The sequence below is a fragment of the Grosmannia clavigera genome, assembly GCF_000143105.1.
Source record: "Grosmannia clavigera kw1407 unplaced genomic scaffold GCSC_113, whole genome shotgun sequence".
In the NCBI taxonomy this organism is placed as follows: domain Eukaryota; kingdom Fungi; phylum Ascomycota; class Sordariomycetes; order Ophiostomatales; family Ophiostomataceae; genus Leptographium; species Leptographium clavigerum.
In genome coordinates this window covers 1,463,815-1,477,661 of record NW_014040831.1, presented here as the reverse complement: position 1 = coordinate 1,477,661, position 13,847 = coordinate 1,463,815, and the positions used below count along the sequence as shown (strand labels likewise).

The 13,847-nt window shown below is 55.5% G+C and overlaps 4 protein-coding genes across 4 annotated transcripts; 2 read left to right on the top strand and 2 right to left on the bottom strand.

The window, feature by feature from the left end:
- Positions 1–88: 88 nt before the first annotated feature.
- Positions 89–3,435, bottom strand: CMQ_3592 (ATP dependent RNA helicase; the record flags this gene model as incomplete). Its single annotated transcript, XM_014319530.1, has 3 exons — positions 89–100; positions 478–1,320; positions 1,420–3,435. 3 exons carry the CDS (start codon positions 3,433–3,435, stop codon positions 89–91), a joined length of 2,871 nt encoding a protein of 956 aa, XP_014175005.1.
- Positions 3,436–3,747: 312 nt separating this feature from the next.
- On the top strand, positions 3,748–4,495 carry CMQ_4189 (heat shock protein DNAj; the record flags this gene model as incomplete). The annotated part of the gene is made up of 2 exons (XM_014320127.1): positions 3,748–3,857; positions 3,964–4,495. The coding sequence occupies 2 exons, from the start codon at positions 3,748–3,750 to the stop codon at positions 4,493–4,495; spliced, it is 642 nt and encodes a 213-aa protein (XP_014175602.1).
- Positions 4,496–4,791: 296 nt separating this feature from the next.
- Positions 4,792–6,967, bottom strand: CMQ_3963 (armadillo repeat protein; the record flags this gene model as incomplete). The annotated part of the gene is made up of 2 exons (XM_014319901.1): positions 4,792–6,486; positions 6,563–6,967. 2 exons carry the CDS (start codon positions 6,965–6,967, stop codon positions 4,792–4,794), a joined length of 2,100 nt encoding a protein of 699 aa, XP_014175376.1.
- An 869-nt stretch (positions 6,968–7,836) lies between these two features.
- Positions 7,837–10,107, top strand: CMQ_4057 (uncharacterized protein; the record flags this gene model as incomplete). The annotated part of the gene is made up of 4 exons (XM_014319995.1): positions 7,837–8,473; positions 8,650–8,835; positions 8,899–9,273; positions 9,341–10,107. 4 exons carry the CDS (start codon positions 7,837–7,839, stop codon positions 10,105–10,107), a joined length of 1,965 nt encoding a protein of 654 aa, XP_014175470.1.
- Positions 10,108–13,847: the final 3,740 nt, after the last annotated feature.

Below are 13,847 nucleotides of genomic sequence, written 5' to 3'. Positions count from 1 at the left end.
ATACTCTGTATACATCTTCTCTGTAATACAGAGTACACTCCCTCTCGTAGTACCCGTTCTATCAATGCAATATAGTCGCCCTTTCTCACTACATCTGCTCCTGTATGTTGTATCGTACAGTTAGCTCTTCCATACACTGCATACACTGTACTTTCCACAATATCATCGTATCCAAGTACTCTCCACTGATACTCTGTAAAACTAATGTCTTCCACCTCTTCCACCTCTTCCACCTCTTCCTCCTCTCCCACCACCTCTTCCACCTCCACCTCCATCTCTCCCACCACCTCTTCCACCTCTTCCACCTCCACCTCCATCTCTCCCACCACCTCTTCCACCTCCTCCCCGGTTGTCTCCCCGCCCGCGACCACTTCCTCCACCTCGTCCCCGACTACCACCTCCACTTCCACCACCACCCCTTTCCCGTCGCTGCTCCTCCAGCTTCCGGTTCTTCAACATGTCCTCTGCCCCGCGCACTTCACCGCGGCTGCCGTCGCCATCACGAAACCGTCCGACGCGGTTTTCGCGCGCCTCGGCCACGCGCTTCTTGCGCACGTGGAAATCGTCGCGGAACCGGTCAGCCTCCTTGGGTGCCAGTTCCTTCTTGTGCCAGAAGTGACCGCCGCGCGAGCCGAGTCCGACGCCACCACCAAAACTGTCGGCCACGCCAACCTGCCGCGACAGTCCGGCGCGCTCGTTCTCACCGACGCGTGGAAGCGATCCCAGCCGGTTGGCCCGTCGCCACTTGTCGAAGCGGCCGCTGCGAAACGATGCCGCAATCTTGACGCCGCTCTCGCCACGGATCATCCGCTTGCCACCGCCGGCACCGTCAGCTCCCGATCGACCACTCGCCATGGCTCGACTCCCGTCTTCGTCGTTTGTCCGCGACACGTACTTGTGCTGCTTCTTGTCCCACCGCATCTTCGACCGCGTCGGCACCCCAAACGCCTTGGCCGTCTCGTCGTTGGTCAGATCCATCGTCGCATCCCGCGCTGCCGCCGCAAAGCTCAGCGAACCGGCCTCGTCCGCACCCGTCGCATGCACCCCGTACCCTCGCTCCTCGGCTGCACGCCGGCTGATGCTGCCGCCCGTCCGCGGCGTGTATGTCATGTACACCGACTTGTCCAGCCATGTCGGTCCGCCGCTGTGTGTCGCGTCGTCTGCCACCGTCACCTGTTCCGTGTCGCTGTCTAGGTCTGAGTCCATGTCGACCTCACCGACATCCTCCTCTGCGTCCGAGTCAAACTTGCTCAGATCCATGCCCGCTGTCTTGTCAGCCACATCCACCTCATCTTCTTCGTCCCCTTCGTCCCCTTCCTCCCCTTCGTCATCGTCATCGTCCTCCTCCTCCTCCTCCTCCTCCTTATCTCCCTCTCTCTTCACCCCTTCGTCACCCATCCCCTCCTCCACCACGCTCACCGCCTTCGCCGCCGTCTTCCGCGGCCCCAGCTTCTTTCGCATCGTCCGCATGATCACGGCCGCCTCGCTCTTCGTCGCTTTCTTGCCGCCCTGCATGCTGACCTCAAAGATCGACTCCACCGGCTTGTACCCGGTGATCTTGGCCAGCATCTCGGCCCGTGTCTCGCCTGTCGTCCCGCTCGCCGCTGTGTCTGCGTCGTCTGCCGCAAACAGCACGTGCAGCTGTCCCCATCCCGGTCCGGCCACCATCTCGCGAGCTCGCCGTGCGCTCTGGCTCGACGCCGACAGCCGCGTTCGGTAGTACTGCCGTTGCGCCTTGACTGTCACCGTCCGCAGCACCTCCACGTCCGTCACGTCTGACAGCAGCGTGTTGACCCATTCGACGTGCGGCTCTACTGCGCTGCGCGCCAGCGAGCCCACCACCACGTCCTGGCCCATATCGGGTGCCGCCGCCCCGGCCGCCACCTCGCGCCCGACTACTAGCCGCCGCCCCAGGAACAGCTGCAGGTCCACCAGATACGGCGCGTCCGTGTCCTGCACCAGACTGTAGCTCCAGCCACGCTGGCCTGCTCGCGCCGTCCGGCCCACCCGGTGCACAAACACCTTGGCCTGCGGTGGAAAGTCGTAGTTGATCACGTTGGCCAGCACCGGGATGTCGATGCCGCGTGCCGCCAGGTCCGTCACCACCAGGATGTTCGTCCGCCCGCGCCGGAAGTCGTCCACGTGCATCTTGCGCGCCGTCTGGTCCAGCGAGCCGTACACGTACGACACCGCAAACCCGGCTTCGCGCAGCACTGCCGCCACGTATTCCACGTGGTGCTTCGTCGCCGCAAACACAATCGTCGAGTGCTCCGTCGGCTTCTCGCGGAAGGACACCCGGCTCGCGTCTCGCTTGCGCTTCTTCGACCCCTCGTCGGCAAACTGGCCTTCCGCTGCCTCCGCTGGCCCGGCCGGCTGTCCGAGCGGCATCCCGATCACGTCGTGCAGCAGGTGCAGCAGCGCGCCCTCCTTCTCGCTGCCCTTGACGCTGAAAAAGGCGCTCTGCAGGTCCGGCGAGATCTTCGTCTCCGCATCCAGCCGCACCAGACTTGGGTCCTGCAGCCCTGCCCGGGCAAACTCCACCAGCGTCGACGGCAGCGTTGCCGAGAAGAGCAGCGTCTGCCGCGACGGTGGCAACGCGTGCAGGATCTCCGTCAGCTGCGCCGCAAACCCCATCTCAAACAGCCGGTCCGCCTCGTCAAACACAACATACCGCACCGACGACAGGTCCAGCGACATTTCCACCTTGAGATGCAGAAACCGGCCCGGCGTTGCAATCACAATGTCCGGGTTCGACGCCACCAGCCCAAACTGCTCCTCCAGACTGTCACCTCCCACCAGCAGGATCGTCTTCAGGTCCGTTCCCTTGCCCAGCTCCTTGACCACCTTGAGCGTCTGCAGCGCCAGCTCGCGCGACGGCGACAGCACCAGTGCCCGCGCTCCCACCCGCGCGCTGTGTGCTCGCAGTCGCTCGATCATCGGGATCACAAACGCTGCCGTCTTGCCCGAACCTGTTCGTGCCATGCCCACCACATCGCGGCGTCCCATGATCAGCGGGATCGTCTTCCGCTGGATCGGCGTCGGCACCGAGAAACCCTTGCGTGTGATTGCCCGCAGCAGGTTCGCGTTCAGCCCCAGAGCCTGGAATCCACCGCCCTTCTTCACCGTGTTGCCCTTGAGGTTGCTCGACTTGCGGAATGCTGCAGCCTGCTGCAGCGCAATGTATGCCTCGTCATCCTCCTCGCTGTCGCCCTGTCCGTACGTTCCTGCACCGCCACCTCGCCCGTCCAGGATCGCGCCCAGGTCGAGGTCCTCCGGCTGCATGGCCATCGCCTTGACCCTCTTCTGTTGCCGCCCATCGTTGCTGTTCTCGTCGACGTCAAAGCCGGCAAACCCGTCCAGTTCCTCCGCAAAGAGTGGCCCTAGAATGTCCACCTCGTTCTCCGACGGAGTCGGCGAATACTGTCGCTTCAACATCGCTGATGTGCACTGACGAGAAGAACTCGATCTCAGTATCGGGCAAGTCTTGCACTTGCAGGAAAAAAAAAGAACAAAAATCGGCTTGTCTTATTAGACGACTTTTTTTGCACCATAAAAAAATAGTATCTTATCGCAAATTCTCTTATCGATAACAGAGCTCTCCTCCAATAAAACCTCCCCGCTTTTCCATCAAATCGTACATATACACACATCGAGCTTTCGAGGGCCACAACGAAGCAGCGCCTGCCAGCTCGACCTTGCTCGCCACCCCCCTCATTTGGAGCTCCCATCCCTCCCCCAGCTGAAGCCATGGCAGAGGAAGACGGCCGAGATGCGATCGACATTCTCGATGCCGAGATCAAGGAGGCCGAGAAGGATGCCGAGATCGAGCGCATCCTCGGCGCCTTTCGTCTCGATGCGTAAGTTGAGATACGAGAGAAGACCTACTCCAGCATCGTGTCTGTGGGCAGAACTGTTGCTCAGCCCTGCTTATCAGCTGCTGACCTGACCTCCCCTTCTCTCCAGATACGCCGTCCTCGGCCTGCAACCGGGCGTGGCCGAGTCCGACATCAAGGCGACGTACCGCAAAAAGTCGCTCCTCATTCATCCCGACAAGACGCGCAACGCACGCGCGCCCGACGCCTTTGACCGGCTGAAGAAGGCGCAGACGGAGCTGATGGACGAGAAACACCGCACCCGCCTGGACGAGGCCATCGCCGACGCCCGCATGCTGCTGATGCGCGAGAACAAGTGGAACGCCGACAGCCCCGAGCTCAAGACGGACGACTTCCACAAGAAGTGGGCCGACAAGACCAAGTACGTCCTCATGGACAACGAGGAGCGCCGTCGCCGCCAGCTGCGCGGCCAGATGCAGGAGGAGGGCCGCGAGCAGCGCCGCGAGGACGCCGAGATCGAGGCCCGCAAACGCAAGCGCCAGCACGACCAGGACTGGGAGGCCACCCGCGACCAGCGCATCGATAGCTGGCGCAAGTTCCAGAAGAAGGCCGGCGGCGACGACGGTGGAAAGAAGAAGAAGAAGCTGAAGCCCATCGGCTAGCCTGGCCGCCCGGCTTTCGTTCGGCCATTTTTGCATTCTTTCCTTTTTCCTTTTTCCTTTTTCCGTTTTCCTTTTTTCTTTCCTTTCTCACGGCAGCGGCGTCTAGACACGGTTTTGCTTCTCTGATTTGCGCAACTTTGGTCTCACTGGATACGGGGGTGAGGAGGACAAGGGCCGTGGCCCCGTCTCGACTGCACGCCTCACTGATACACTGCAATCTATTGACTTTCTAAAGCTGAAGCTAGACGCTCTTCTTTTAGTACCCCAAAACTCCGTGAATGTCAATCTTGTCCCTCTCAGGACGCATGCTTCTTCTTGTACTGCACAAAGCGCCCGAGGTTGAGCACGGCTTCGTCGGTGCGCGTCCGCAGCTCTGATGCTGTCCGCTTGTCGATCGTCTTGGCTGCCGCCTTGATCTTGGCCACGTCCGCCTCCAGCCGCGCCAGAAACTTGCCCGGCCAGAACACAGCCTTGTCGCACTCGGCCTTCTCGTCGCCGTAGATGTCAAAGAGTTGGTTCAGCGCCTCGACCGCGTCGGCTATCGGTGTCGCCGGCAGCGCCTCTACTACCCCGAGGAAGTACTCGCCAATCTTGCGGTTGGTGGCCACCGGCGCCGGGTCACGTGCCATTTGCCCAAGCACCCCGATACACATCACAGAAGGACTCTGAAATGGGTCGCTACCATCCACGCTCTCTCCGCTCTCTCCGCTGCTGCCGCTCAGAGAATCCCGCATGGCCATGAACCGCTCCTGCTCTCCGGCGTCCGCTGGCGTCTCGCCGCCCAGAACCCGCGCCAGCGCCCAGGCCAGGCCCGTCACCTTGGCCGCCACCTGCAGGTCTACTGTGATCGCACCAGTCACCAGCGGCCGCACCACCTCGAGCCAGATCTGTCGTGCTGCCCGGCCCCATGCCTGTCGGATGCCCGCATTGCCCTCATCCGCGAGGTCGATGCACGACACCGTCCACGCGATGTTGTTGAGAGCCGACAACGCGTCCAGTCGGATGGCCAAGGCTGCCTCATCCACGTCTTGTGGCCGTGCCTTCACAACCCGCATGATCTGCGGCACCGCCGTTCCGATCAGTTCGCGCAGCGTCGGGAGGTCACCCAGCTCCGAGACTTCTGCGTCCTTCTCGTCGGCACCCGTCACATTTTCCATGTCTGCGTCCAAGTCGGCATCGTCCATCTCCTCGTCCGATTCGCCACCCGCATCGGATCCGTCCGTCTTGGGCTCTTTCCCTCTCTTCTTGCCGTTAATCGTAAGGACGCCTTCCTCCTCGTCCTCCATCATCTCCGCATCGCTGCCTTCGCCGGCTTCGCTGTCGTCATCTCCACCGGCAAGCTCTTCGCCCTCGTCCAAGAGAGCCCCTTTCCTGGCACCGCCGAGCAGTGCCACCTCGTCACGGTTGCCCTTCTCCAACGACGTATCCAGCGTGGTCCCCATCATGGCCAGCACTTGGAGCGCCTGGCCTAGAACCTCAGTCGAGTGGTCCTCTGCCTTATCCTTCGGCTCTTGCTGTTGCTGCTCCAGCGCCTTCGTCAGGACGGGAACAAGGATCGCATCTGAGGCACCATCCCTGCCAGGACTGTGGTCAAACCATTCGAGCGTCGCAAACACCGAATGCAGGACGGAGCACGCAGCCACCGCCATGGGTCCGCCGGCTTCTGTGAGCTTCAGCAGCGACTGGTAGCAGCCGCTTACCTGGTCATCGACTACGGCTTGTGAGAGGGCACGCTGGTCGTCGCACAGCCGAGCAAGGCACGTCACAGCAGCCCAGTGGATTTCGAATGGTGCCGCTGAGGTGCACACCAACGCAAAGAATGCTCGTGTTATGGCAGCATTGCCTGTTACCGCCTCGAGAATCTCGCTCCGTGCTTCAGCCAGCTGCCCAACCAGGTCAATGATGGACAAGGTGATTCTCCACACAAATTCCTGCTGCGCCTTGGTCAACTTGGAGAATGGTGTCTCCGTAGACTGCAGAGTTTCAAGAACCTGACACAGGATGGCAATGTGTTAGTGGGCTATAGGTGTTTGCAAGGCAAGCTCGAATTCTAAGCAGCATCCTTACCTGGCTCAGAGCATGTTCTGCAGGTGTCAGTACGTCGCAACGGAACAGATGCACACAGAAATCGCTTTCTTCATTCTGTGCCAGCACGTTGAGAATTTCCCAGCCGGCGGCCCTGCTCTCGATGCTGGAGTCAGCCAGCGTCTCAGTAAGGACGATATGCACGATCTGCTCCCGGAGCAGCAACTTCCGGCATTTTGAGTCCTCGACGATGTTGGCAATAGCGCCTGCTGCTGTTGTGCGTGTCTTAGGATCGGCGCTTCTGAGATCCTTCACCACTGGCAAGATCTTGTCGTTACGGAGAGCCGCCAGCTGTGGGTCAGAAGGCTCCTTGACTGTCCTAGGACGGCCGCCCACTGGATCGGAGCGGTTAGATGCACCGGCCCTATTGCGTCGTGACTTTCCCATCTCTGAGCTGCTGAAGACTGGCCAAAATTTCAGACAATTATTACAGCTTCCAATTTCAGGTGTAAGCCAATGTTCTCAAACAAGCAGTGTTATCTAATAAGAGATGTATGAGGCAGATACGCACAGAAGTAGACAACCAGGGGTATGAAATAAAATGAGATGAAATGCACTCAACGTCAGGACAAGAGAGGTTATTGAGGCTGGTAGATTTGGGACGGGAGCAAGAGCTTGTGTAGCATAAACTTCTAAGAGTGGAAAAAAATTTCGGACCTTCTACGCGATTACATAATATTATGGCAACGCAAATGAGCCGCGAAATCATGGTTTCTACGTGACATAGTGTATAGACATTAGAAGTGTAAATGCGAAGAGACACAGTTTTCAAGTTTAACGTGCTCTTTACAATATTTTGCTCAGAGTAGGCAATATCCTCATGATCAAAGACTCGTCTTGGACGAGGCAAGATAATTAGTTAAGCCATACGGCTCTGTTTCGACCAAGGACACGCATTAAATCCACTTTTTTACCTAGGCCAATTATCAGCCTTGCAGACGATTCTAAGTTCGAAGATAGCAGCAACGCATCGAGATACCTGTTTCATCCCACCGAATTCGGTTATCGACCGTCTCCTCGATCGAAATCGCGTTCCTGGCTCCAGGATATGCGAATACGACGGACAAACCGACGTCGGAGCTTTAGCTGACACAGCACATACTCTACATCGATGGCGGCGGACGCGACAACACGAATGCTGTACTAAGAACATCCGGACTGATCGCGGGCTCTGTCGCCCATCGCCAACCTCTTCGTTGTCTCTCCCTTTCTCGAAGCCGCGCAGTGATAGCGGTGCTCTGCACCCAGTGGACAAGATGCAGTCACTCTTCCTCAGCGACGTAGAGCTAGGAAAGAAGGATGACGACCACAAAACCTCAAAAGGCGGCGTTTCGAGCGTGCGCATGCTCGTTCCCACGGCTGCGCGGGTACACCCTCGGAAGTTTCTCAAGCGGCTACTTTTCGCCACTATAGCTGGCTTCGTCATCTACACCTTTATACGGAACATACCCTCAGACGTTGGTGTTCGCGATCGGCGGCGCCCTGTGTATGGGCAGCCGGCGACCGGCTTTTCGGCCGGGGCGCAAGTCCCACTAAGCGAGCAGGACGGCGATGAGACCAGGACAGGTGCGGATGGAGAGGACATTTCGGTGTTCACATACAACGGACCAATTGATCGACTGTCACGGCTGTTCCCGTCTCTTCGCACCCTCGGTAGCACGCGAAGCTCACTTCTGGTGAATAAGCATGTGCTTTTTGTGGCGGCAAGCTTGAAAAGCACCACAGCTCTTCTTCCCATTGCCTGCCAGATGGGCTCCGAGCTCCGGAATCATGTGCAGTTTGCCGTCGTGGGTCGGAACGAGATCGATATAGAAGAGCTTGAGCAGATGAACGGCATCGACGATTCATGCCGCATCACCTTTCACGGCATGTCCCTCTTGTGTTCTTCCCCCGGTAGCAGCAGAACAGTGCTAATAAGATGTCCCTCTTTCAATAGACGGTCGTCCCGACTATGCATCTATTTCAACGGAGGCGCGCATCGAGAAAAGCGCCAACCAGGCACTAAGTACAACTTTGTCCACGTACATCTTCCGTGTCTTGTGTGCCCTTGCTGACGGAACAATCAAAAGGAAACATTGAGCTGTACATGCACCCACAAGTCATCGTAGTGGATGGCACGCCCGCCGAAGAACTATTTTTAAAGAGGGCGCTGGCTGTATATGTAAAAAGAGCGCCGACTACCATTATTGAACTGCCGGAAGATGGTGCCAAGCGTTTCGGCTGGATTGCAAAGCTTGACTCTGTATCATTGACGAGTGCGTTGGGGACCCTTCGATATCCGTCGTATCTCATACTTCCTGCTGACGATGCATCTATAGACTGGAATTCGTTCAGCATTGATATCCTTATTCAGGCCGTCCCAGGCGCCTCTGGAAGTCTAATCCGGCTGCTGAAGTCACTGAGCCGTGCTGATTTTGGCTCTCGAGCTGTGCCGCACCTAACGATTGAGCTCCCTCAAAAGATAGACCTTCCAACACAAGAGTACCTGGCAACCTTCCAGTGGCCCCCGCTGCCAGAGGGCGATCCCCCAGCTTCACGGCAACTGTCCCTGAGACACCGCATCGTCAGTCATGGTATTAATGAACGAGACAGCTCCGTTCGATTCCTCGAGTCGTTCTGGCCGGCCGACCCAAAGAAGTCGCATGTTCTTGTGCTCTCTCCACAGGCGGAATTATCGGAAGATTTCTTCCATTGTGGGTGTTTCACTTTATGCTTTTCTCCCTGTTTTCTGGCAGTTCCAATCAGTGCTAATATATGCAGATGTCACGTACACTCTACTCGAGTATCGATATTCCGGCCTACCGAAAATAGAGAAGCAGCTCTTTGGGATTAGCTTGGAACTCCCTTCGACTGCTATTGACGGCACCAAGTTCTCGCCTCCAACTTCCCTCTACGGGAAAGGCAGATCGGACCGTGAAGGATCTGTCCCATTCTTATGGCAAGCACCAAATAGCAATGCCGCCCTGTTCCTTGGAGAGCGCTGGGCAGATCTGCATGGATTTGTGTCAGAGCTGTTGACGAGACAGCCAGCGGTAGGCGCAGATGGTCAGCCGCAGCCAAAACTTGCCAACAAAATGTTCCCATCGTGGCTAGAATATGCCCTGCAACTTTGCCAAGCCCGTGGATACTGGATGCTGTACCCGAGCGGGACTACTGCCGGCGCTCTCGCCACTATCCACAACGAACTGTACAGACCGCCGGAGGAATACGAGAAAGACGTCGTCAGCGAAACAGAAGACGACCCGACCGGCGGCAAAATACTGCACGGGGGTGGCGTTGCAGATACCGAGGAGGCATCGCTCGGACCCAGCGCTACTCTCTTGGACGTTCTGCCTGAAACAGGCGGCCTGCCATCCTTTGTGGAACTTCCTCTGCTCACGTGGGAGGGCAAACAGGCGACCTTGCGAGATGTTGATGTCCAGGCAGCCGAGTATGCGCGGAATCTCCAGCTCACAGTTGGCGGTTGTGCTGCTACGGAACTGAAGAACCTACCGCTGGGAACACTGTTCTGTGAGCAGGATGCGTGAAATTATGTTTGATGAAAACATGGTGTGCCGCGAGCTGTGCAAGAGGAAAGCCTGTTTCATACTCATAGATTTGGCCATTTATGCGTGGTTTTAAATCTGTAGACCATGTCATTTTGTATTTAATGTAGATTTTCGTCAAATACTCAATTTGGCGTCTCGTATTTGTACCACGTCCATACCTAAGCCAAGACCGGGCGATAATGAACATTAAAACCCCCCTTCTTAATCGTTTTCACTTAGTCTGTTGATAACGAGCAGACTGACACACGAACCAAATATCGCGAGCGCGACAGTAGCCATAAGCTTGCATGGAAGATGTGGCGTTAGTATATAAAATAACGACCGGATCTTGGAATAGCATAGACGTACCGATTGTGTCTTCCAGCCAGTTTGCACGATAGCCATGCGGCGGCTGTATTTATTGACAGTATCTTTGAACAGGTTAGAAGCTTTATCGAAGTGAAGCAGGCGAGGAAATCACGCGGAAACCCAAAACACACTGATGTAGTTGGCCACACCGACGACAAGAGTCAAGACGGCAAGAAGCCAGAATATGATTCCAAGAGGAAAAGCCATGCGCAACTCGAGTGCTGACGGCAGCCTCTTGAAGTGGAATGACACCATGATTGCCATGGCCATTATGGCCATTGTCATGGCTAGCCTTAAATAAGAGAGAAAGGCTGATTTGTTAGTCACCAGTTGGTCTGCGAGGGGAACATACGGTAATCAGAGAAACACACTTCTTTCGTTTGCCAGGCCATCGCGCGCCTATGTTCGTGTCAGAAGGAGGAACAGAACTGGGGGGCTGTCTGCCACATACATCACTACCCGAGTTATCAAAAAGTAGCGGCCCGAACAAAGGCCAGACCCAAAACGCAGCCTCTCCGGCATGGCCACTTCTAGGAAGAGGTATTAGGATATGCATAGCGCTGAGAGGGTAAAGATATGCCCAAAGAAGGATAAGCATACGAGCACAGCTCTCCCACCTCGACAGGCTGTCGCAAAGATTCTAGGGGTGCACAACACATGGCATCGCAGGCGCTGATTTCATCTTCAGCTTCAAAATTGGCATCAACAATGTAGTCGACAGCGCCCGGCTCAACTTCATGGGCAGGGCCACCTGAGGTCTCAGAATAAGTTCTCCATGTGCTAAAGCCCGTGCGTGTATGAGGGGATCGCGTCTGAGCTATAGTGAGCATCGTGTGTCTTGCAATGCATAGGAATCTGATATCTTTGCTTCGTTGCAATGGCGTTCAAGTCCCAGCCCCACAGTATAAGCACGTGCTTGAATGTGTCTATGGAGCACGGTTAGTCATCTTGGTGCACATATCTTATGTATCTTGTTGTACGTACGAGTACTCCGTACAACTGCAATCATCTTGCTGAGTTGTCCTTGGAATACTGTCACTAACAGAGGAAAACACTGAGTACTACTCGTACACTGCTTACGTCGTATATGAACTTGCGCGTGTTTTAATGATGATCGGCTTGAATCTGCTATTCAACGCACCACGATCTACAGCACATTCTCCCACTAAACAAGTCACCCGTTTCAAGTTAAGGAGGCCACTCACATACATTATTTAGTTGTTTGCTGTTATGTGAATTATGGGTTGCAGTTGGCGATGCTATCTTTACCTGACTGTCTCCTTTGTCTTTCGTTCCACCCCTTGCCTCCTGTCTGCTTGATCTTATGATTGTTTCTTATGCACTCCGTAGCTCAGCCTTTCAATCGGGTTCGAATACGATGTAGTACTGGTTTGTTCAAGACAATTACACTGAGTAAGCCGATCTCCCTTACAAAAAGTGAAAAATGGGCGCCTAGCACACGGCCCATAAGCCATGGTCAACAAATGTTAGAGTGGCCATAGGTTTCCGTATTTGTCTGGCCATCGTCCATGTTCCACGATTCAGATCAAACCCGACAAAATCATGGAAGGCGTCATGAGAGCAAAATTGGGCACCGCCCCAGACGACTCCGTAGGTGGCGACAGTGGAAAATCACGAAATCAAAAATGGGGAGGCAAGAAAGAGTAGGAAACGGTGGAAAGGGGACAGGGCCGCAGGTTCATGCCTGAAACAAGGATGATTTAATGCAAGGCTGGACAGATGCTGCCATTGTCGCTGCAGGTTTAAGGACATCCGCAAAGGTTGGAGGCAATACGGAGTACAGCGTCACGGACCCACACATTCTTGTGGCCTCCTGCACGTGAACCCCGTAGGAATAACGAGGATAGGCAGACGACGCAAACATCATGCTTGTCTATCACATCTCGCTTCAATGTCTTTCATGTTTCTCATTTAACAGTTGCAAGATAAAGGGATAAAATGCGCTGTAAGTCAAAGCGTTGTTTTGGACGTAAGAGGGGGCAAAAATGAGAAATACTTCGTAGACCGAGTGCTGTAAGTGAGATACGACTTTTTACCACCCTCGAACACATGAGAGGCAGTAAAACACGTAACGGGATTCGCTACGGGGTATAATACTACGACGTACAGAGAAGGAATAGTGCAATTTACAGAGAAAATGGCATATTATCGCCCCGTGCAGTCTTTAATAAGTGGACCAGACAAGCTTCGCATGGCCCAGTCTGGCCCGCCCATAATAAATGGCATCAAGTGGGGACTGTTTCCGGTTACCGCAGAACATGGGCTGGCGGTCTGCGAGGACAAACACGTACTCTGTACGGAGTACGGCGCACTCGTACGCGTACGCACGAGCAGGAGAACTCCACAGGGCGCAGGAATGTGCGTACCCCGTACGGAGTATAGATAGTAGAATACGACTACTCTGTACGGAGTACGAGTGCTCCTTACAAGCGCTCCGTATAGGGCACGATACCAGACTTCCACCAATGCGTCGTACTATTCCGTACAAGAAGCCTTCATCAACCTCAATTGAGACGACTGTAATTCGGGAAATATTTACGACGTAGTACATAGCTGAGAGAAACGGGCCGAGAAAATAGGAGGTTGTGCACGGAGTAGACTGATTGTGCTGCGCTGTGCTGTGCGTTACATTCGCAAGATAAAGACATGTCTTCTATTACATATGCATGTACGGTTCTGACCCCTAAATAATACTTGTGATATCTGATACAAATGCTTTCCCAGGAAGGTGTGCAGCCGCCAAGGCAGCCAAGACAGCGGCAACGCTAGTCAGGTTCCAATTCATGTAAGATAAGATACCTTACCCCAGCCTCTCATCCCTACGTCGTACTCCGTACATAGTACCCTCTCCTATTCACTGCTTCGGCATCCCCTGCCGCCACGACCTGCAAGCTGTAAGCGGAGGGCGCGCCACGCTGGAAGGCAAGAGTAGCCACTACATTAAGCCAGCAGATCTGGCCCGCTCGCCTGATTCTGGCCCCGTCTCCATGTAACCAAGCTTATTTTTCCAAATGGATTGTGGGCGGTTGATATTGGCACAACCCCTTTGTGCTGGCGCGTCCATCCAACTGTTATCCATACACATACGATATGTCGGTACGAGTGCCCCAAATATGGAGTCAGCGCAGCAGTATATCCCAGTCAAGATTTTCGCGAGAGCCTTGCTCCTGCCCTTGGAAGTGGGCTCTCATTTCCCGTACCTTCTCTTTCAGTCCCAGCACTTCCTCTTTTTCCTCCTTGTCCGACTCCCGTCTTCTTTCCTTCTTCGGACTTGGGACCTATCTACTACTTAGGACCTCCGAACGAAGAAGCAACGAGGTACGGAGCAAGGCAACAAGTCGCCGCGCCAA